Source organism: Solenopsis invicta, chromosome 9 (assembly GCF_016802725.1).
Source record: "Solenopsis invicta isolate M01_SB chromosome 9, UNIL_Sinv_3.0, whole genome shotgun sequence".
Classification (NCBI taxonomy): domain Eukaryota; kingdom Metazoa; phylum Arthropoda; class Insecta; order Hymenoptera; family Formicidae; genus Solenopsis; species Solenopsis invicta.
In genome coordinates this window covers 14,749,451-14,774,057 of record NC_052672.1, presented here as the reverse complement: position 1 = coordinate 14,774,057, position 24,607 = coordinate 14,749,451, and the positions used below count along the sequence as shown (strand labels likewise).

General features: G+C 36.7%; 2 protein-coding genes across 5 annotated transcripts in view; one reads left to right on the top strand and one right to left on the bottom strand.

Annotated features, from left to right (window-relative positions):
- Nucleotides 1–24,607, top strand: part of LOC120358723 (twist-related protein 1-like) — a 142,973-nt gene that overhangs the window by 73,183 nt on the left and 45,183 nt on the right. The gene's annotated exons all lie outside the window — the stretch shown is intronic.
- The window catches only part of LOC105194444 (glutamate receptor 1), a 211,217-nt gene continuing 199,554 nt past the window's right edge, over nucleotides 12,945–24,607 (bottom strand). The window contains exons 14-21 of one of the 4 annotated variants that reach the window (XR_005575617.1): nucleotides 23,353–23,565; nucleotides 19,261–19,459; nucleotides 18,883–19,127; nucleotides 16,970–17,213; nucleotides 16,618–16,692; nucleotides 15,538–15,592; nucleotides 14,988–15,047; nucleotides 13,148–13,247 (exon numbers count right to left, since the gene is read on the bottom strand). Coding sequence is in view for 3 of the 4 variants with exons in the window: in XM_039453919.1 (XP_039309853.1) it covers nucleotides 13,173–13,247; nucleotides 14,988–15,047; nucleotides 16,618–16,692; nucleotides 16,970–17,213; nucleotides 18,883–19,127; nucleotides 19,261–19,459; nucleotides 23,353–23,565 (1,111 nt within the window). In the remaining variant the exon portion in view is untranslated. Of the gene's footprint in view, nucleotides 13,248–14,987; nucleotides 15,048–15,537; nucleotides 15,593–16,617; nucleotides 16,693–16,969; nucleotides 17,214–18,882; nucleotides 19,128–19,260; nucleotides 19,460–23,352; nucleotides 23,566–24,607 lie in introns of all 4 variants that reach the window. The other 3 variants (XM_039453919.1, XM_026137209.2, XM_026137208.2) reach the window with 3 other exon arrangements.

The window sequence follows — 24,607 nt, the reverse complement described above, 5'->3', positions numbered from 1 at the left end:
TTATTACTTTCGCGTATAGTTATAACGATGTTAGCGCATTTATATGCCGGACGTTTCGTTAATTTGCGTGTATTACGAAGCTCGTTCGCGTACGCGAGCTTCATGTATCGCAAGACGGGCTTCTGTGCATATCAATTAAACGTGTGCATGTGCATGCAATGTTTCTGCATGTATATACACTTGGAGACGTGTAGAGTTTTCAATGGCAGATGAACGAATACGGTCTAGCATCGAAAGCGTAAAGAATTGAGTCGCAAAAAAGTTATAGGAATGGTGCTGTCCGGCATGAGGTCGATTAATTGGAATTTAATCTGGCTTCCGGTGTAGCGTGAAATTGTCAAATCGATCGAGATGAGCTTTGTGCGATCCAGTCGGGAATAGCGTGCAAGTGCATCATACACGTATATGTACGCTCCCCCTCGTATCACGGTGTGACGCGGACGACAGGAACGCACGTAATTAATTAACGGGTCAATTGGTTCTTGAAAAGGCTAATTCGAATATTCAGACTGTCAGCCGCGCGTTCTCATGCGGCCATCCAGATAAATTCTTTGTGATTCACTCGCGAATACCTCGAGCGAAAATATGCCTCATTCAGCCGTAATTGATTAATACTCGAGAGATCTTGAGATTGTCTGTTTAATTGGTAACGTTGTTTATCGTGTGCGCAACCGTTCACCAACCGTAAATTAGATCACATATACCTGCAGTTCTCTGACAGTATAAATCGGAAGTCATAATGCTTATCATCAATTGAATCAGGTTGATCGTGTATGTACAAATACCTTCATTACTCTCTGTTAATGTATATAAATTCGAAGCGTTAAGTTATTTTTTTTTTATATTCTAATTACGTAAATGTATCAAATATGTATCAAGCAAAAAGTAAAAAATATCGTACGATTATATAAAACTGGATGTACGGAATGGTGCAAAAGACAACAAAAAGTACGTGTTACAATTATAAACATAGAAGTAAAAATACATTTTTCATCCATGTTAGAAAAATAGCATTTATTTGCATTTTGCAGAAAGAGGATAAAGAGAGTATCAACAATATAATCACGTATATTTCTACTTCAATTTTGCGCGGAAATCATTTTATTAGAGAAACTGCATTAGTTATTTATTTTATTTTTTTTTTTTTAATTACATTTTTCACATACTGCACATATTTAGGCTGTATTCCGGCTAAACTAAAAATCTATACTTTATATAACGTAAACTATAGATTTTCAGTACCAGCAGTGTATATCGAAACATGGCCTTATATGTTTATTTATATTAACATTTATTTATATTTTATATTTTGTATATCTAATATGACGTAAATATATGTACTCATAATACACTGCCAATGAGTATATATTGTTTGCAATATAGATAAATAGACACAGATATGCTATTTTTTTAATACTTTTTTCTTTTATACTTCCTTAAATGCTACAAATCTCTTTATATACGTAATTTGTTAATGCTAAGAATTTAATTCGAGTCACATACAATGATACAAAATTGAAAAGGATATAACGAGTAGCGATGGAAGTGCTCACAATATTGACAAAAGCTTTGTTGGCGTCCGTTTTCGAGTCCTCTTTGGTTTCTCTGTATTTCCACTTTCAGAAGTTTTCCAGTTTCATTAACGCGAAAATTGTTGCTTTCATTTAATGCAATTAAACATTCGACAAGCTCCGCAGACATTTCTATACAAAATTTACATTTAGCATTTCATGGAGAACGATATTTCGCGTTAATTAGTTGGCGGTTTTTATTGCAATTAATAATACGATGAAATATGAATTGTAATTCAAATATGTTATCGTTGCACAATGGTGCGCAATTTTGCGATACATAGGATAAATATTCAGTTCTCGGCTGTGCAATGCATTCTTATTCTATTCCTGCCATATGCCGAAGCGACGCTATTGCGCGATATTAAATTATGCCGCAAAATGTGAGATACGAGGTGGATCGCGAGCCACGTCAAGTGCACGATCGCGTCCCGCCGAAAATATATTTTCCGCTGCAACGTCATTCCACCGTACTATGAGAAGGCGCAACGAGGTAATTGCCAATTAACTGTAATTAATTCAATGGGCCAAGCGCCATGATCAAACGGGACGTGTGTTCATCCCTTCTTTCATCTCTGACGGTACTTCCGTCACTCGTAATAAACTTCGAGTGTAGTATATTTAAGCGTTTGGACAACAGATAAGTGACGAATTGTTGCTCGCATTTACATAGTGTTGTTATATTAAATTACTGTGTAACATCTTTTTTGTTTTTAGATATACAGAGAAGAGAAATACAAAGGGAAACATTCCTTCTTCGTATTTTTAGTATTTAAGTAAGAATGAAATATAATTTAAATTAAAAGAAAATCTTTTCATTCTTGTGGAGAATAAAAAAATTCAGTCTTTTAAAAAGAAAATAATTTTTAATTGGTATAGAATTATCTTATCTCGAAGCAATTACACGCGTTTATAAAATTTACTAGTAATAAAGCTAACAGTCTTTCAACTTAACTGCGTTTGTCAACTCAATTCCATATTATTTCGTAAGGAATAAATTACAAGTAGGGGGCAAAGAATTGTTAATTTTTCTACGTTAACAATTAATTTTTTTAAGTTAACAAATGACTACTTTAGATAATAATAAATAATCTTTGATAGATAAAGTTTGATTTTAATCTGTTCAAAAGTATATATTATAACAAGAAATGTGTTTTGGCTGCACTCACACGTATGTAATTTTTTATTTATAAGCTTGTTTATGAGAAATGACGTAATTACAGTAAATATTTTCACCTTTTTAATAAAATCACAATCTTATGCGGTTAAAAACATGTACAACAATTCATATTTTTTGTCATACTGTAACATTTTTATTTTTACATTATCACAAAAATTAGAAAAAAATGAATCAACCTTAATGTCACCATCTGACACCCTCTGCCCTTTTTCTTAACTTTTTAGTAGTTGAAAACATTACAATTTCTGCTTTCACATTTGTACGTGATACATGCACTATTATATATTTGATATATACTCTCTTGACATTCTTTAAAAAAGTTTTCTTTATGAAATATTGACATTTTGTATATTACAGTCTTTACTACGCGTTTGAATATGTGTTCGGATACGTGCATTTAAATTGCAAAATGTTTTACAAATTTATACATATCGATAAAATCTTTAATCGATGGCGAATGCTGCGATATCAAAATAGCTCGCGTTTATCAAGTGACTGCTGGACGGGAGAATTAACTTTTTACTCGGCCAGACTCATGCTTTTTACTGAATTTTAATCTAGCATTCATGCCGCGTCCGTAATTGCGCGTATACCGTCGCTCTCTTTTCACCTCACAATACGGCCATTTTATTCAGGCGATAACGAATGATAATTCAATTACAATGTAAATGTTTCCCTAGCTCCCCATTAGTTTTCGTCTTGTTCGCCATTGTCTTTGACTTCGTCTGTCATAAATAACTCGCCTCTCAGACAAGCAGATAGTTGGTCTCTTGAATATTCCATTTGACACTTTACCTCGTAATTGGTCCAGGGAATACCAGCGAATTCAAAGTTTCGTACGTACTTTTGTTCTACCCGCTGCTGTAGCAAGTCGTAAGATGTATTGTATTATAAGAAAAGCGCGGAAGAGAAGAGAATAAAAATTAAACGCGGAAGCAGATCCGCGAATTTTATAAAACTTACTCTTCCTTCCTCCACTTTGTCCTCGCGGCTCTGGACGCGCATTCGTCGTTTTTTCTCACTTGTTCCCTCGACTTGTCCTTATTAAAACCAATAATATGCCAGGCTCACTGCATGCAGCCGGATATTCCGCGCGATCGAGTACTTGGCTCCGGTACTTTAATTGGTTTCTCGGAACTTTCCGCGAACGCAATACTTTTAATTTAATCCGACAAAGATCGCGCGAGGCAAGTAACGACAGTTTGATGCAAATTGAGACAGGGACCTATTGGAATGCATTATTCTTCCGCTATCTCCTCTCATATAAACCTTCTCCCGGTCCTGCGCTCTTGGCGTAGACGCGCCGCTCTTCTCGTGTTCTATTCTTTTTGCGTACTATGCATATCTCTTGTCTCCTTATACCACGTACCGCTCTCCCCATCTTTTCTCTTCTTATTATTTCACGTGAACTTTGCCTTCGTCTTTTCCTTTACCTACTTCTTTTTTTTTATTATACATCTTCCTTTCTTCCTACATAAATATGTTAGAATGACTGATTTCAAAAAGTTTTCCATTAATTTATAATTAATCTTTAGTTAATGAAAATGTATCTTAATATCATGTTTTTTTAATAACTTTTTAATCATTCACAGTTAATCTTTAAATCTTGTTGAGAGAGAGAGAGAGAGAGAGAGAGAGAGAGAGAAAACTAGAGATTTAGTTAATTGAATAATAATGTTCCGCTAAGCTTTCATCTTAAATCTTTCATACAAAAATCCTTTTGTTCCCTATTGCATTTCTAACTGTGCAGTTATCGATTGCATAAAATTATTGTTAAATTGACGTCAGAATTAGCAAGTATTCAGGAATACGACCGCCGCTGTTCTATTCACGTACTTTATTCCTCGTTTTCTTTTCTCTCTGTTTGATCTTTGCTCGGGAAAGATTCAGCGAAGAAACACGTCTTTTGTCTATTTCCTTTGTTTGTCACCATCAAATGTGTGCTTTGAATGCAGACGGCTACACGTATGTGTAAGTACGTATCTCTGCCGTGAAGAGCAGCCGTGTTGGGTTAGGCACGGTGGCAGCCATGTAAATAGGCCACCGGCATAATTTATACCCGTCACAGAGAGGAACGAGCGAGCCGGCGAGCCTGCCGGGGAATCCAAAACTATCTGCGGAAAAGCTACGCGTTATACGCGCGCAATGGGAGATCGCAACTCGCGCTCACCTCCCTCATCCTGCGTCCCGCTTTCCTATCCTCGAGCGTGCGTTAACATTTCACCTCTTGAGATTCCATTACTTTATATACATCGCGACACGTCAACCCCTGCGCGGATCAACTTACTCTTTACTCCTCGTACATGAAATCGCCGAGGGTACGGATGACGAATGATTCGAACACACCACTCACGGTTTATCTCGCTCGGATTGCAGGGCCTGACTAGATCTACGTTCATATTTTAGTAACGTAACACAAGAAGCGACGTGAAAGGGATTATGCGTGAAATTCTTCTGGCATGAAAGTGGCATAAAATGAAATTACACGTGATCCGAGAAGAGGAGAAAGAGTAATCGTTCAATTTTGGATCTTGGCTAAATGAACGCGATACAATCAGCCTTATTTACGTTTATCTGAAATATCCTTTGGGTGGCACAACGAGAACGCGTGAAAAGAGACCGGAGGGTCTCGCCTAAAGAAAAAAAAAAAAAAAAAAAAAAAACACTTTGATGCGGGGTATCGGCGAAGCGAGAAAAGATAGTGAGCGCACGGAAGGCTGGGTATCAGGGCGAGGCAACAAACGGGGCAGTAAGTCGCGGCCCGGCCCAGAGTTGGCGAACAAGAGGGCGCCCGCGGGTAGTCAGAGGGGCTGTTGGAGCAAGCTATGACGTCACTAGGAGCGTCACGTCGCCACCCCTTCCTCCCACGATCAATGACGCGACCTTGCATCCCCTGTCCCGCGCCCTCTCGTCGTTCCCGCAACCCCCCCGGGCTGAACCAACTGGTCCCAGTACTCAAAGGGGCGGCGGCTGTTTCTGCAACCTGGCAACCCTGCCTATATTTAGCATCCACACTGCCTCGTACTCTCGCTACTTCTCCTTTCTCTCTCTTTCTCTCTCTCTCTCTCTCTCGGATCTACTATCCACCATCCGCTTGCATGGTTGATCGACGCCTCTCTCTTCATCCCTTTCTCTCTGTCCATCCCGCGCTTCATACCCTTCCTCTTGCTCGGTGATATAAACAACGCGATTGCGCAAGCGCTGAATTTTCGTGGCGATAGATGGTTCGAACAACGTCTGATCAGCATCGTCGACAAAGGAACTCCGGGTATTGTGCCTTCGTGATCGCCCTGCTGCCAACATGGTATTTGGCGGCTTGGCGATAATCGAGTGAGATTATACGAGCATCTCTGAAGGGAACTATAAGATGTCAGTTGTTTTCGATAGCGTTTCGATCAAGCATTTTCCGTTTACCCCAGAATCCCAGAGCAACATAAGTTGCTTTTTCACACTTGTTATCTAAAGATTTTTATATCGATCTTTAAATTGATTAGATTTTTAGATGAACAATTTTTAAACAATTTCTTTATAATATGAGAATTTATTTTATTTATTTTTTTTATTTTTTTTTAAATTATTTAATAATAAATATTCTGGTGGTATAAATATTCTCTGAGACATAAATTGCTAATTACAAAAATTTGAAATTAAAAAGCCATACTTTAATATTTTATTTTATTTATCTATTTATTTTTTCTCAGATTACTGACAATATGCACTGGCAAAATTATTAATATATAAATATATTAAATGTTTAATGATTTTTTATTTGATAAATGTATATCTATATCTTGATTAATAATATTTTGTCACAAAAAAATTATATAAACATTTCAGTTTTTTGTGTAGAATTTTTTATTGTAATTTATTTTGTTTTATTGCAATCGATATTTGGTATCAAACAAAATGTATTTTATATATAAACATATCTGGTAGTTTGATCTATTTATAGATTTTTATCGCGATAACCATGTCATTTCTTATACTATTACTTACGTATATTTTTAAATTACAATTTCAACTAATTTCTTAAATAATACAGTAAATAATTAGTGATATATCAATATTGCTGTTTAATAACGACAATAAAAAGTGCAGTTTAATATTCACTTAACATGAATTATATTTATAACGCATACAATCTCATTTCTTATAAATGCAGCTTCATAATTAATACCTTTTATTATTCTGCGGTGTGGAAATTCGAGCAGGCGATCGACAAATTACATCCGAGTGATTTAAATTATCGCGACTGATGTTTATCGATGATCGTGTCGTGCAGCGCATATATAAAAAATCTCGAGGGCAGATCCGACTCGCGATTGGTTACCATCGATCGAAAGCGCGATATTAGCATTTGAATGAGGCAGGAGCGAATCAGTTCGTATCCGGTTCAACGATGAAGCGGCGGACCCATCGATCACTAACCATTTTACTGAAATAATTCGAATGCAAATGCATCGAACCGACGACATCGCCGGAATCTTTACTGCCTTCAGTCTCGCGAGCTCGAGCAAAGATCGGGCAAAGAAAATTATCTGGGAAACATGAAGCGGTATTTCTGCGGAATCCTTACCGTAAAGGGTTTGATCGCTTCTGCTGAACTTTTTAGAACGCTTTTCAAGAATAAGGTCACCCGGTTAGCATACCAATGCGACTTGATTTCATAGAAAATATTCAACTTTTTTGAATTTTATAAAAATGATGAATAACGATATTCGATTATACTTGAGATTACATTATAAAAACAATCCTCGTTATTTTATGAAATATATTTACATGTTATAATTCTTTTGCTAAAAAAGACATTGATTTTAGTGACCGATTTACAGCCCTAAGAATTATGAAATTATTATAATGATCAATATCCAAATTTAATTTAGATATCAAGACAGCGAGTAAAATGTTAAAATATAATAGTTTTATACGCATGAATCAAATTAAATGCGATTCTGTAATTAATTTAAGATAGTCGCATAATTATCTATTGCAAATAGAAATCGGAGCCAATCATTGATTAAAAATGATTTGAAATGCGGACTTGCTGATAACTTGAAATTATCATTCAAGTTAATGTTTCTAATTTTGCAATGACGAAACGTAATTGCTATCATGTTAGTTTGTATACTGTGATGAATTGTATAAAGTGCGAAGCCGATTGCGAGACAAGGCTATATGATTAATGGCCGGTATGATAATGCATTATTTCATAAAGCGCTTTGCTGGTGCAGGTCGTAGTGGAATTCTCTGACTTGTCAGAAAATGCCTTTTAATAAATGGCGACACAAGATAAAATACGATATTACTGATTTTATAGCTTATATTTTGTAACGTACACGAATTAATTTTTTTATCTAACAAGGATTAATTATTTTTCTGATTATAGCCTCGTGCAGAACGATTTGTTAGCAAGAGTGAAATTGTAAATGTACAGCACTTACCTTTCGTTTTGTGAAAAGAAAAAAGAAAATATAAACCGGGTTGGGTTTGCATATGTTACATGTTACATTTAAATAAACGATCCTGTATTGTGACAAATTTGATTGGTATACAATGGTTTACAAGGGAGTCGATCGTATCACGCCACGGGATGGCACGGGGGGATAACGAAGGATTGAATCGAAGGTACAAGCGTAAGTGGAATGCAGCGATGAATGAAAGCGCAAACTGGAAGACGCTATTTTTTCTGTTCTCTCCTTCTTTTGCTGTGGAAATACTGATTTTCTCGCGCGGTCTCGTTCCATTTACACGTGTCAACGCTGCGCTTGTCTGTGCAAGTTCAGAAACATGTTTCCTTGTGTGTTACGCGGATATCTACAGACATTCTGCTCGACGTGAAAAATTCATTCTTTGAAATTGGACATTTCGCCCCAAGAAGTTGTCGCAGGAGAGCCATTTTCGCGAAATGGACACTTTGTCGGAATAACGATGAGCATATTGCGGTAAGTACGCCGAGCAAAATGAGATGATTGTTTGGTTGTCGTGACGTATAAAAATGGAGATTAATCGGTTGGGTGTTGCGAAAGGTCCGAAATTTCCCGCTCCCGCTCCGGAGCGACATGTAATCACACAGTTACACATGTAAACGTAAGTAGTTACATACGAAAACGCAAAATTGCCCTCTACACCTTTCCCTCGGACGATAATCCGGCTCAACGTGGGCGTGCAAATGCAGCACTTAAACATCAATTATTAAAGTTCTATTGGATTAGCAGAACTAAATCAGTTCACTTTGACGTATAGTTCACTACGTGATCCAATCGAAATCCAAGATGTTCGGAAACGTAAAACCATCCGTCGGAGAGGTGCATCGAGTTTCTGCGACCGAGGAGGACGAGGGGGATTTTTGCTTCACGGAAAGAACGATTTTGCGCTAAAGTATCTAAAAAATTTAACCAGATGCAAATCTGAAAATATTTTTGTAAAACCATCAGTATAATTATATGGGACCCTCGAGGTAGGTGCTAGAAACTTTTCGCATCATTATTAATCGTGCTTGAGCGTCCTACATAATTATTTTAATCCAACAAAGTTACTTTTAGATCTCGATCCAGCTAAATTTTTAGATACTTCAGCGAAACCGATCTTTTTGCGTTAGATATATCCGTTTTACTAGATATTCTCGCGAGCGGTTGCGTGCGCGCGGATTGTTACATTGCTTCGTCGACTTGTTCGTCGGTTTTTTTCCGTAGTGAGCTCGGGGATAGAAAAAGTGTCACGATGAACATCAACACGAGAAACGTTAACGGTAACGGACGATCGGGACGCGTCGCGTTCGCAAGACGCGTCGACGATTTTGTTCGATTATCTTAAATCACTCGCACGTACGTCGTCGCTCTAACGTGCTATCGATTGCGCGATGTACACTTGTCAGTCAATCACACTGGGTATTTCGACATAGTCTTGGGAAGGTTTTCATTTTCGCTCGACGCTCGATTCCTTCCGAACTTCTCCTCGTAACATTATCATGCACGACGTTTATCATTATTCTTGTGTTTCTTTTTAACGACTTAATACCCGATATACGCATTATCTATCGCTTTATTATCCGGTGATAGATAACAATTATTCGTAATAAGAAAGTCTGACGATATGATAGGTTGATCGCTCTCGACGGCCGCCACGAGTAAAAGTCTTTCCTGCGAGAGTGAAGGACATTATATTTCTATTGTTTCGTGATCGTATTATTTTGTCATACGAAATTACTTTCGAACTCTTGTTGTTTCGCACTGAATTCGTGCTGGACAATTGAGGTCGAGGTAATTGATATCGTCATGTCACAATATTAACGTATAGAATTTACCTTCAAACTTTTTAAGCACATTGTTTTCTCGTTTAAAAAAAATTTGAAATTAATGTTTTGTTGTAGGATTATTTTTATTGAATGCACCAAACGGAACGACGAGTAGGTCGAATGAAAACTTTCAATAGTCGCAAGATGCAACGTGAAAGCACTTTCGTGCTAAATTGGCAATTCAATCTTTGATATTTACAACGGGAAACTGGAAATGCGCGTTGCTTCGCGATTTATCGCATATTTGTATGGGCAAAGCGCACCTTGGAAAAAGGAAATTCAGCTTTACACGTGGCGGCACGTAATTTGGCTACCGATTTCCCCCGCCGTTTCACGTCCGACACTGAGGCGAGATAAAATTGGCGGTCTGCAGTTATTTTTATATGCGGCAAGCGTCCCCGAGTCGTTTTAAAATTCAGCACAGTTCTAATTATCGATTAAGCTTATATCGTATCGACAGTTCGCTTCGTTTATTTCGTGGTTAAAATTTATGCATTAAATTGTTGAGCTTTCGATAAATGTATTGTCCAATGTAACTAACATAAAAATTAATTCGTTAATACAATCTGTGCGGACGCTTGCGTTAATTCGGTCTTTTGCAGGTTTTTTGAATTTTTTAAACGTCCTGGGCTGTTAAAGTACGCGAAACTTTACATAAAAAACATCAATAGGTCAGTATTAATATATTTTAAATATTGAATAACATGATATCAAATCATGACAGCTTTTAATTATTAAATGCTATTTAAACAGCTGTCAATTGTATAAACGTCAATCGTATAAACGTATTTTATAAATTGCTATTAAATTTGTCAACTAATATCTTTTTTCGCGTATAAAGTGGCACGTTGTTTGAAGCGACGCAAGCATCGAACTCCGGTCGATGAAGTTTTAAAGACGGCCCGCGTAATTACAAACTGGCAGTCTCAAGAATGCACATCTGTGCATTTATAATGCGTCTGTCGTGGATAATGATAGCGTCGGACTATACGGGCGGGAGATATCGTCTCTTGGCACGAAAACCATGGCCGTAAACGTCGTTTCACGGGCCAGATCGCGGCGATCCGTCGACGCACGGTAAGTTCCATCGCGAGACGGCTTTGAAGACGGTTAGAAAAAACACGAAACGAGAGAAGCGGGGATACTTGCGTCCATCTATCGATCCAGATCGGCGCGATCTGGCACTATTAGGTACTTATAACGCGTTTACACGATTAACCTAAATCCACACGTTCCACACGCACTTCGCTATGATTCACGCGTCTCGCACACACTCCCACTCAATAAACGTCTATAAGTATGTATATTTATATTTGCATTTATATTTATATATATATTTATATATTATATATACTATTTCGCTCGCAACACATTCACGCATTCGGTGCGACTGCACACCCATTGTTTCAGTTAAAAAACTCATGTGACTCCGCCGTTTGCGGCGCCAGACTCCACTCTCGCATTGCACAAAATAGTTACCCCCTTATACACGGTAATCGGTAAATCGTAATTCATAATAATTAATCATAATAACTAGTAATAATAATAAGAATAATAGTAGTGTCGTCGTCACGATCGACAGTCTTTTTTTTGGCACGTGACGTTTCTAGTGACTCGCGACGGCGGATTTTAGCCACCGCGAATCTTCTACTTCCACCCGGTGAACGCTGTCCTTAATCGCGCGTTCCTCTTATGGCAGTAAGTGTGTTGTTCGATTTGCTGGTTGCACATGCACCCATCCCAGGACCATCATCATACTATCGCAATTGCAGCGAGCTTACCGTCGCCGACTGGTGAAATTCGTTTTTGATTTTTATTTGATTCTTTCACGGTTATTTACAATGTACAAAGGATTCGATCGAAAGGAACTTTCGCCCCCGTTCTTGTCGCCGTCGTTAGCTTCGGAGCTCGAGAAATATTTCGATGTTCTCGGACGACGACGTTCGCCGCGAAAGAACTTTCGCCGATTTATGGAGAATGGGTGGCTGCTCCCTCTTCAAACCTGAAGCCCACGGTAATATATTGTATATGTTCTACACTGATCCACTTTATTCTACGTTTTATTTTACTCTTGATAGTAATTATTAAAGAGTCCAAAGGATGTATATTTTTAATAACATGGGAATAATAATAAAATATAATAAAACACTTTTAGATTCCAATATTAACCTCGGAACGTTATCGTCCTTAAAAAATGGCAGTAGTGTCATTGCTACTTTCCGAAAGAGGAAAGATTCGTGGATAATTTTTCGAATTAAATGCACATTCCTCAAAGCACGTGACCTCAGTGGTGAAGACAGTAGCCGCGGAGAGGAGAATAGGTGGTACGTAAGGTTTTCAATGTGCGGTTTTGCTTCGCATGCTGACTCCGCCTATCGGTCGTCGAATAATTCAAAGACTCGAGTAATGCGACTCTTCGCGATTCGAACGTGTCGATAATCCAATTGCCCTTTGCATAACTCTATTGAGAGATAATCGTATTCTCCAATATTTATTAGAGGAACTAGTCTCTTAACTTCTCCTAAATCTTATAAATATAACGCGTCGTTTATTGAAACCTATACAAAATGTCCGGTGCTGCGTTAAAAGTGTTACAGCGAAGAGACAACTTTTCTTCTTTTAATTCCTTAGAATCTTATAATTATTGCTCTATAAAAATATCGGTGCTTCCATGTTTCAATTGCTTCATTACTCGAGCTCGGATTATTCGACTACTGGACAAAATCGTAAGGGGAAAATTTCTTCGACAGTGTTCGAGCACTGTAGCGATACCCCGACAATTTAAGATTGCCTTCAAGATGAAAGGACGCCGATTGCTTCTTTGTCGGTTTTAGCGTCTAGGTGATGTATTCCGGTTTGTTGTCATTGAGGCCGGACCAGTGTCGCGGGGACGCCGGTGTCCATGGCACCGCTATGTCAAGAGCCGCGATGCTGAGCTTTCGCTGAAATTTGTATTTCGGGCTCTTCGTCTTCTTCGGGCTCTTCTGCGGCGAGTCCGCGAAGGTCACGTTCCTCCGTGGTCTCCTGGATTGCGGGGGTGGCGGCGGGGGTGCCACCATCGGTGGCGGCGGGGGTGTGGGCAGCGAATTAACGGGTGAATCGCTCGAGTCTTCCTGCTGGTAGCAGTTTACACTTGGGTATGTGTGTTGCTGTGTACCTGATCGCCCTCCGTATTCCCAATCGCGTTGGCTGGTGCGTAATACTGGAAATTTCAAAGTTGATAGTTAGATACCGTTAGACCCGCTTGAGCTAATAACCTTCCATAACTATCGCAGTTTCTCAATTATCACGAGGTTTAAGAAAATATTTCGAAGATAAAATAAAATTTAAAAAATCTAAGCTTTCTTTTAATTTTTTGAAACATCATCTTGTTCTTTTGTTGTTGGTTATTTAAATTGTAAACAAATTTTTACTCGAAATAAATATTGAATATGTTGAATTAATTTTTTTCAACATTAAATTTTTTCCCGACAATAATTAGAACGATATATTATCATAAATTAATAAACTTTAATTGATGCAAGTAATAAAATAATTTTGTAAATTGGTAACACATAGACACTTTGAAACTGAACAGTGTATCGGTATACTAGCTCAGGCATGCACATTGATAAGAGACAATAAAAATATTATGTGGCTAAATTTCGTGTGTGATTTATAATAGAATTACGTGAAAATTGCACAATTACAGGTGTGTGATTTTCTAACGTGATTAGGGCTTGTATTATTCCATTTCTTCCCTACGTTTTGCAATATTTTAATTGCGCGATAGATCTCTAATTCAATCAATTATACAGACGTTTTATTCCCGCGTTTGCAAAAGCAATCGTTGCTAATGCAAATTTTCCAACAAAATTTTTTATTTTAACATTTTCTTCTGAATTGATTCGAACGGAGATCGAAAACGTATTAAAAAATTATAACAATATTGTCGTCACAGGGCAGTATTCATAATCCAATCTTATTTTTGAGATTGTTTTAAATATACAATCTCGAGACACCGTGGTCATTTAATTAATTGAATGAAATCTTGAGACTGTCCATGACCAGACTCAAGACGATCTTGAATATGAAATCGGACTATGAATATCGTCCATAACGTTTTGCAACATTAATAATATCAGCAAATAAAGATTTTTGTTTGCCTTGGGCTTCGCGTACCGACGATCGATCGGAGACATGTCCACGTCGACACGAAGGAAACAAAATGAACAAAAACGGCCTCGATATTACGCATGTGTCTGTCGCTTATTTATAAGTTTTGTATAATGAAAAGCGTCACGCAATATGCTGCATCACTCCTCATTTGCCGCGGTGCATTTTTGCTTAAGCCATGCCGAATAAGCGCACGTGAATCACTAAGAGGAAAATAGGAGCATTCTACAGAGGAAGTACGGATTGAATAAATGTGGAGGAAAGTATGGGATAGAGAATGCGAGTTTGACAGTACACACAAGACAAGTCAGTGAAACAGACGCGTAAAAACGGAGATTTTGAATTTATATCTAAAATTTATATCTAAAAGTACTATATAATATTTATTTAACTCGTATTAAAATATTGAAAATTGTTGGTCAATTTTATCAATCTTCCTTAAAATGTTTTCTTCTAAAATCTAAAAATTTATTTTTAAATTATTATTAAAAGTAATTGTATCAATCTAACAAATATGGGCGAGTATTTGCGGAAGATTGCTAAAATCGGAAATTAAATCAAACGTCTTTATTAATTAGCTGCGAGGTGAGAAGAAATTTGAGAGGAAAGCAGCTTTTTGCATATAAATAGATATACTATCCAACTCTGAGAGGAGCGCAAAGGATACACCGTGCAGATATATCCATACATCGACATAGCAATGTACGTAGGAACGTAAGAAAATTAGAGATCTTCAAAAAATTTCCTGTGCGGCTCTTGATGCACCGTGGTCTCTTCAGAATCATACCTTCGGCGCGAACGTAGTCAATGTTGGCACCTCCGCAGCCAGTACTCGTTTCTTCCCGCGCTGTGAAAGGAATCAGTATTACAAAAAACAGGAACTTTGGTGAAGATCTCAAATTTTTCTTAAGTCCCTACGTGTCTTTGTTTCTTTTCCTTTACACGCGTATTTAAGCAAACTTTTATGTGGAAGTCAACAATATTAATGGGACATTCTTAATTGGTCGATATGTTCTGTGCAATTTGTTTAATGTGTCGATATAAATGTATTATAAATTTTATAGATTTTTTTTTTTAAGTATAATTTATATATGTATAGAAAGATATGCAAAGAGAAATTTGTGTATGCGTGTGACAGACATCGGCTTATCCTTCGTCAAAGGACAGAGGTAACATTCCATGTGATGGCATGTGTGAGACAAACCACGGCTATATCGTGCAGAAGCATTTAACACGGAAAGCGAAAGAGAATGAGAAAATGAGGAAGACTGCAATAGAGTTGGGAGAAAGCAAGATAAATGTAAAATGCGATTAAAATTAAGGGCGAGAGTACTCACATATGGTCCCGGGAAAGGCGCATGCATCCTCCGTCTAACTCTGCAGTCCGTACCACTAGAGACAAAAACCCAAAGTAGAACGAAACGCAAACGCGAACGAGCAAATTTGTACGCCCCCTCCGTACGTTCGTCAAGTAAAAAAGAGAGAAAGAGATACGAGAGAAACAGAAAAAAAGAGCGCAATACATCCAGCCAGCCGCACATCGCACGCACGTACGCATATGTAGGTATATACATATATAGAGAATATATGTATGTCAATATATCGAACGGTCTTAGTCCTCTGTGGTCGATCGGTCTCTTCGAGACTGAGGCTGAAACTCTGGGACGTTAAATGCAGCCGAGTTGAGCCGAGTCCGGCCACGTAACTAACGAGAGTGTGTCAAACGTTTACGCTGCTAACTGCATGCCAAGCGTACTCTATATATTGTTCATCTATATGTATGGATATAATGTAGTATATAGGTTTCATGTATATATATGCGTATGTATAATGTACGATGCTCTTGTTGCGAATGTATATATGTTTTATGATACATCGATATCTTTGGTTCGAGACCGAAGTAATTGCACGACGAGACGCACCGCCGCCGACCGAGAACACTATGCACCTGCGTATCTTTTTTACGAAATTAAAAACTTTTTGCCTAATTCAGCGAAGATTTTAATAATTAATCTCCAGAGAACATTCGCAAATGCATGTTAAAGTAGTAATGTTCAGCTAGTTAATAGCAACGTTACAATGTATGTTAAATGCACGACCGTATAAATTAGCGCATTCGATAGACTATGTATGTAATTTTTGTTATTATTATCATAATATGTACAAATATTGTAGTAAACATGCTACTTGTATGTTTAGTTTTCTAAACAGTTTGATACATGCATTTATCATTGAGCAAATTAATTTAAATGATGTTGAACAAGTATCGTTAATCATCATCTATTACTGTATATTTTTGTCTTTGTTGGATCGGCGGTACGTTTGATCGAAGCGTCTCTTGCCAAATAATTTCTACTGATATCGTATGCGAATATGCGTATGCGAACATATTAATGAAAGATTCGATTGCCACTTACCCGTCCATTGTCGAAATCGCGACCACCACCGATGGTAAGTCGTGCTTTCGCCTTCATCGCGTCTGATAGCGGGATCTAAGGAAAAATGACGTTTCATGAATAACGTGCAATTTTTTCCTTGTATTTATAAAAATGTCAGATTATGAAATATCGAATAATTCATTTAAAAAATTAAATTAGCAACTAGACGTTATAAATGCAATTCCATTAATGAAATAATAAGTAATCAAAGTAAAATGAAATTCTGATGTGACATGTTACAAAAAAGTATTATAATTTGATAATGTAATTCAATTAAATTATAACAAAGTACATGTAACAAAATATATCATACATCTTTCGCTATTATTACCTTCGCTCTTGTCGCCTCTGTATGCGATTTGTAGCAGAACTCCAAAAGAGCTACAGCGAGTGCCAGGAGAAGGCCACCGATCAGAATATAAAATATTCCCGCGACGTTGCTCAGCGATAATTCGTTTCCGCTGTCTGGCTTATCACCATGCCTGCATTCCGTTCTTTCGTACCACCATCGTTCGACTAACTTCGCCAATTCTCCGTTTTCCTTCAGAGAGAGCACCGCCAAATTTATAGGATCCCTGTCACATTATCAAATTTATATCATATAAGTAAAAAAAAAATTTTCTATGTCAGTGGTTTTATTATCATCTTTTTTAATCATCAAATCAAATAAAATACTATATAAGATACAGTGTATAATACAAAAAGATATTGGCACGCGTAAGATTTGTAACCGTATTGTTTTATAACAATTTTCTTGGCAAGTAACTTTACGATATATGAAGGTACGATCTAATTATGTGTGAATAAGTAGTCAGAACGTCGAAATATCAGCAACGCGTCTAATCAGATTTGTAAGAAAAAGTTAGGGGAACTTTCTTTAATTAAGCTTCAGGGAATATCGGTATTCTAGGAAGTTTTCTGCTCCGAGCTACGAGGAGAGGAGTTTTCTCGACTTGAGGAAAAAAGATTAATAGGAAATCACGGCGCTATTATTTCCCGGTAAGTGTGTGGGTAGACATAATAAAGCTGCTGTTTGCATACCGCCCCTAATTACCTACCTTGCGAGCAGCGTTCTTGCTTTGGCGATCCAAAGACAGCGCGTGAGTCGCGGATACGAGATCAGAACGTTGCACGAAACGTCAAGGGGGTCGCGCGGTTAAAAAATCAATAACATGCAAATTTGCTCGTATTACCGTCGCAGTACGCTTGCTCTAGTCACATTATGAAGATTAATGGACTAACAAATACTTATTCATAGATTTTTCTAATTTCCTTTACTAGAAGATTGGATTATAAGTATCACTGCAACATGAATTTTATTCCTTAATTATTTTTTTCTTTTATTACGTTGAAAATGATACTGACAAACGTTGAAATTATTTTTGAGTTGGAAGGAGAATAAAAATTTAATTTGGAAAGAATTACTTATTTAAGAAATTATGAATTATTAATTTTTTGTTTTATAAAGTTTAAAGTAATTGAATTAATTTTATTATTGCTTTAAATAAAAATTAAAAAAGATTGTAATAAGATTCTATTTGTTTAGAAAACTTTGAATAAAAGTATAAACAGATCTTGCTTGCATAAATTGAAAAGCAGATGTTAACGCGCTGTCGAAACATGATACGAAATGGCGTTAGTTGATGGTAAACGTGTCCTCTAATGAGTAATGGCATGGAAAAGAGGTACGAGTTTTTCTATGTTAATTGCGTGTAATGATGCGACGACACTCCGAACACAGCGGAACGAGAAGCGAAAGGCCGCAAAAAGATTTAGCGGAAACAAAAACGAAGCGATTGTACGAAAGAGTGATAAAGAAAGAAAGGGAAAGCGTACTGGAATCTCTATTTTGCCTTGATGGCTACAAAACCTCGTTAATTACTCTCTTCTGTTTATTCAACGAAAATGTATAAGTGCCTTCTCTGCTGTTTGAGATATGGAAAGTACAATAATTGTCAACGTAAGTGCGAAATTATTCCGACAAGTCTAATAACATTCTAATTCGTGCCCTGAGAGCAGCTTATTTTTTAGAACGTTAACGTCATTTTAAAGGATAAGCCACTAAAGAGGAGAAGAGGGATAAAAATAATTGCCAACAATTAAAGTTGGATGATAAGTTATGTTAAATATTGCAATATCTTGGGTTTTTGTACTATGCATTATTCTAAAGTCTAAAGAAGTGAAATAACTTTTATCGACTCTATTATGAAGAACTTGCTTTTAATATGTGTAATGAGTACTCACTTGAGTGGGGATCCTAGCGGCGTCGCAACACCAAATCCTTTGGCATCGAGATTCCTCCCGACCTTCATCGTGTCGCAGGGCTCTCTTTCGTTGATGTAGTCGTTCGTTGGGCTCTCTAATAAAAATGCGTACTTGCCCTTACTCGTCCTCACTTTTTCTATTCCTTCCTCGTATGTTCGTACGAATACGTCTTTCCGCGAGTTCATGAATTCCCACATCTTGCTGTAGAGACTAATTTGAGATTTCTGCGGACGAGTGAAAAAAAAACAAATAAATGTGGATCGACAATCAATATGCATGAAGAAGTTTTTTTTTTAATGACTTTTGTAACGTATAATTACGTGTGAAATAGGTTGAACATTTCTCTTGCATACTTACCCGAAAAAAATCCAAAGTGGTACCATTGCTGAGAGTGCCATATTGGACCTCCGTCTGCATTGCTAAATCCTCGGGTGAATTAATTGGCGTGACCATTCTCTCGATGGTTAAAAATGCGGCGAGATTTGCGGTGTAGGAGCATATTAAAATCAACGTGAAGAACCACCAAACGCTGCCGGCTATGCGACCAGATATAGATCTGTAAAATTATTCAGGAATCAATAATTTAGAACAAATAGGATCGTTTTCAACTCCGATTAGCTTGATCGGCCGATTAAATTGAAGAATAGTCAATTGCAAATCTTAAAATTGATCGTATTATATTGTTTTTTGTTGGATATTTTCTACAAATTATGTAAAATGTAATATTTTAAAGAAATAATTAAGTAATTCTTTAATTAAAATAATGGAAAAATTAGGTTAGGGATGATCAATTTTAAATTTTGCAGTTTACAAATTTAATCGACTGATTAAATCAATTGGAATTAGTGAGATCGGTTTATGATAAATGTATTTAGAAACAGACGTGTATATTGTGTAAATACATAACACATAAGTATATAAAATGCAGATAATTGAAATATAAAGATTTTTTCATCATACGCGAATGTCTCGAAGCAAAATATTGTATATTGGAACACAAGTTTACAATTAAATACATTAGCATTCACTTTATCCGTGCGTCGCATATATCAGACAGATCTTTCGCGAGTCGGTACAACCGAAGTCTTACTGCTGGCAAAACAAGAAATCCGATATCGTTAATTATGTGTGTACACATCGGACTTAGATTTCGCGCAGAATGGGCATCGAGAGCGCGCGCGAGGGTGGTCGAAGGAGAAGAGGAAGAGAAGCGTAGAGAAAGAGGATGGAGGGACGGTGGCCGTTTGCGCGGGTTCCACGAAATTTACAATTCATATCGCCACTGCGCGAATATTTAAACCATTAATCAAGGGGGCTACTAGGATGGGGTGGCGCACTGGATACAGCCAAATGTAAATTAATTGAGACCTAGTTTCGGAGTGAGCACGCGGTCTGTTTCGCGTAAACGACAAAACGCGCGCGTACTCGTAACGTTCACTTTTGTTGCAATTCTCTAGCAACGCATGCACTTTTGTGGTTTCCTAAAACTGAATATCAAATTATTATTGTTACTTGTATCGTAAAAAATTGTGGTGGCAAAGAAAACAAATGAAACGTTGTACGAAGATATTTTTAAACTTTAACGAGGAGAAGAAAAAATATTCCATGATGTTTTAATATTTAACGCTTATGTTACAATCGTAATGCATGTCAATGTTGTGTGTATATTACATATTGAATACTTGAAGAAACACGAGAGGATGTGTGATCTGAATTCTATCATACTACTACGTAACGTGCTTTAAAGCACAATATAGCATTGCCACGTGAATATTCTATTCATACTGGACTCCTATCCAACTACAATGTTTTGAATATGCGAGCAAATTATGCTTTGTTTATAGATGTGGCACTTGTCTGCAGCCTGAAGTGTTTGCTTAAAATCATTACCCAACCAGTTATATTCCAAGAAATGTATTATGTAATAAAATACACACATTTCAAAACAGCGTTTGTGCTGTTATCTCCGAAAAAGATAGTTTTTATGTATAGAGAATTACTGTAATGGTTTTGTGATTTAAAGACGTTGTTACACGTCAGAACAAAGATTTCATAATTAAATGTAAAAACGAATTAAAGTTACAGAAATTCTTATTGCGCGAATACTCGCACTGATTTTGAACGACAGTTAATTCAAAAATGCGAAATTTATCAAGTTCGGAGACAGCCGAGAGAAATTTTTCCTTTCCGTTCTTTAATACTCAACTTCTAAAGACCTTCTTCATAATTCATAACTCTTTAATTAAAAGAGAAAAGAATCTTTTTGTATTATTTCTGATATGATCTATTTATTGCCAGAAAAAAAGAAGTTATTATATATATTTTTATATGTTTTTATATATTTTCTTTCATTTAAAATTTGCAAGATTCGTGAAATTTTTTTAAACCCAATTAAAGAGTTATTGTGAGTTTCTTGCAATGTCAATTAAAAAATTTTAATTAACGTAATTTTACAAAATAAAATTTATACTATATGTGAGAAAAAATATACACAATTATACATGATAACATGTGAAATAAAATTAAAGATCACGAATAAAAGTATTACGAAGGCTGTATAAACTAATATATAGTTGGTATATATATCATTGCACGAGTGAAATTTTTGCACGTGCGGCACATTTTATTCAAATGAGTCTAGTCCTCGCGCGACTATAATCATCTGGCGATTACAAAGTCGATCTAAATTACGCGTTGCATAATAAGGCCACCAATTTTATTGCGAATGTCAATCTGATTTTTTTCTCGTAAATTGCAAACTCGCATTTAATTAACTACATAATTTGAATTAGAATTGTTTCGTGTATTATCTAAATCAATCTGTGCTTAGTCGAGTGCTTTATGTCATTAAGAACAAGCACATTTTGATTGCGCTACATTATCAATCTTGACGAATAGAGTAATTTGTAACATGAACACATTTATATAGCACGAGTGAAGCAGTGGGCAAGATAAGAGCGATTGAAATGTTTGCTAACGAGAGTATAATGACGGCACTGATTGTGATAACGCGCGTTTATCGCGAGAATAATGGTGAGGTATGTTTGCAGGTACTCTAAAAACCAAATAACGTATGCTTTATGTATTTGTAGTAATTGTGCACGCCTTTGGAAGAGCGAATGTGTTACAAAGGCTATCAGCAAAAGAAAGATTTTCAACTCAAGATACGTGAATACATATATGGCACGTTCCAGAAACCCGATTTTAATTTTAACAATGGGTATCTTCATGAACGTTCACAACCAAGTTCCTTTATATAGCTTCCTTGTCCTACATAAAAATACCATACGGAATAGTTGAAACTTACAAAAAGAAAATATTATGATCATTTATTTTGGCCATATTTAGCGTGAAAGTGCCTTTCAAAATGCTGTAAAGAGCTTTTTAAGTCAAACGTCCACCCGCGGAGAGGCGCTTTAACAATTTACACGAGAGATTTTAAACGTCAACTGGGAAGCTCTTAGAATCTTACCCGATTCATCCTATTACCGAGCTGTACGCTCGACCTGTCCCGGGTAAAGGGAGCTATTCTCCCTGTGCCTTTATGTACTTACCTGCGCTTATACCGCGGAAACGGAAACGGAGGGAGGCAAGAGTGGGCGGCTATAATTAGCCGAGAAGAACGTGGGAGCCACTTGCGCGCGCCGTTTTCTCCTCTCTCTCTCTCTCTCTCTCCGCTCTTTCTCTTTCATTCTGTCGTAAGCTCACATGCATGAGCCACCCCTCTCAAGATAAATATCTGATCCCACCCGAATCCTAGCTAATAGTGAAATTGCACGGTCTCATATGCTTTGTTTACATGAGCTTCTATGCTAATGCAGTTCGCTTTTCCTCTTTTTTGAATGTCAACATTTTTAATGTGTAGGATTTTTATAAGTATAAATCTGTAAAATATGAAAATTATTATAATAATATATAAACTATACAATAATTTAATAAGAGAAAGGACAGGGAGAGAAAGAAAGAGAGAGAGAGAAATTTTCATTTATTTCAATTTCCGATATTAATTATCTTGATGTAATTGAAGTTTAAATTAAATTTCTGAAATTGCTGAGTTGATGAGATTGACAAAAAACAGATTTCGTAGAATTAATGTTTGACATGTTAACTACACAATCTCAATACGATTTAAAACTGTTTCTAACTAATTGAATAAGTAGAGAAAAGTACGAATTTTAACACGAGTGTGTTAAACCAGATTTGTTTTTGCAATACAAAATAACTACCATGGCAATTTATGCTAATAATCAGAGGGGAAAGACTTCGATGCGCGGGCATCATTTATAAAGGTTAAAATTCAAAACTTAAAATTCAAGATCTGTAGCACGAACGCGAACCGACATTAAATCCGACGATTAGAAAAAAAGTCAACTGCTAAGCTTACAAAAGCCTCTTTTCGACCAGGCATTAATTACTGCCGAAAATTAATAAGAGGGACTTAATGTTTACCTGGGTGAGATATCGCAGCTCTGTTGCATAAACGCTGCGAGTGCGAACCAGAGGCTATTTACGATGCTGAAGTCGTTGGCCATGCTGGAAGTTGGCATATGAGGTGAACCTTGCGGCGTATGCGGATGCTGTAAACCGGGGTCGTTTCGTCCACTAATAGTTGAATCTGCGCTACCACTGATGGTCAAGACCCTCCACTCATACGGCGAAAACCTATATTATTGGAGGGAAATAAAAAAAGAGTTCTCGAGCCAAATGTTTCGTTATTTTACAAACGCGTGAATATGAATAGACAAAAGGGTGTCAAAGAAGCGATTAACAGAATATTTTTAAGTTTGTGATACCTTTCAGATAACTTCTAATTATATTCTGCAATATACGTGATATATTACCAAGCATAGTGATTGAAAAACGAATGTTACCATGAATTTAATAGATAATGTTAATGCTTTATAAAGTGAGATTGCGTATCTCCGCTGATACGTGTGTGTGAATAAATACTTAATAATATGTTGTTTAATAATAGTATGCAATGGACGATTGCCTATCATGCGTGCCTCTACAGTTTTATGGCGAAAGTAATAGGTAATACGTTTCCGAGTTGCATCATGTATCTAAAAGTCGAAGCTAATTTACCTTTCAAAGTTAATGCATCCGTATCTAAAAGTCGCTTTGCAAAAGATAGCGCTTTGAAAATCAAGGCTGATATTTTAGTTCTTCGACGGTCATATTTTCGAGTAATATCACGCACGTATGCATCAACTGATCGTACCAAGATCGTAGAAGATCTCGTTCAAACGACGTTCAAAGAGTCTCATTAATTACGGAGTTATCTAAAAACTTTCTCCCTTCGCTCGTTACATCCTCGTTAAAGACTGAGAGCTTTCGCAAATATCTCGTCGAGATGTCTTGATAGTTGCACGCAATGTCAATTTATACTTGACTGCACTATTTCAGTGCAAAAGTAACGGGCGATTTAAATGCAACCTTTTATCTTTACTTGGATTGACATATCATCGCGCGAGTTTCTATTTTATTTATTATCAACGGAAACCTGCGTTCGATCATGGTGATAAGAAAATATGTAAATATGCAACGTATGATGTAAGAGATGCGTAGTGAATGTACCGCAATACAATTGCTGTTCATATCGCGATAAATACATACTTATAATTATTCTGATATGTAACTGTGGCATTATGTAAAATGCCTATGCAGCCGAGCTAAAAATGGATGACAAGGATTCACTTTTTTC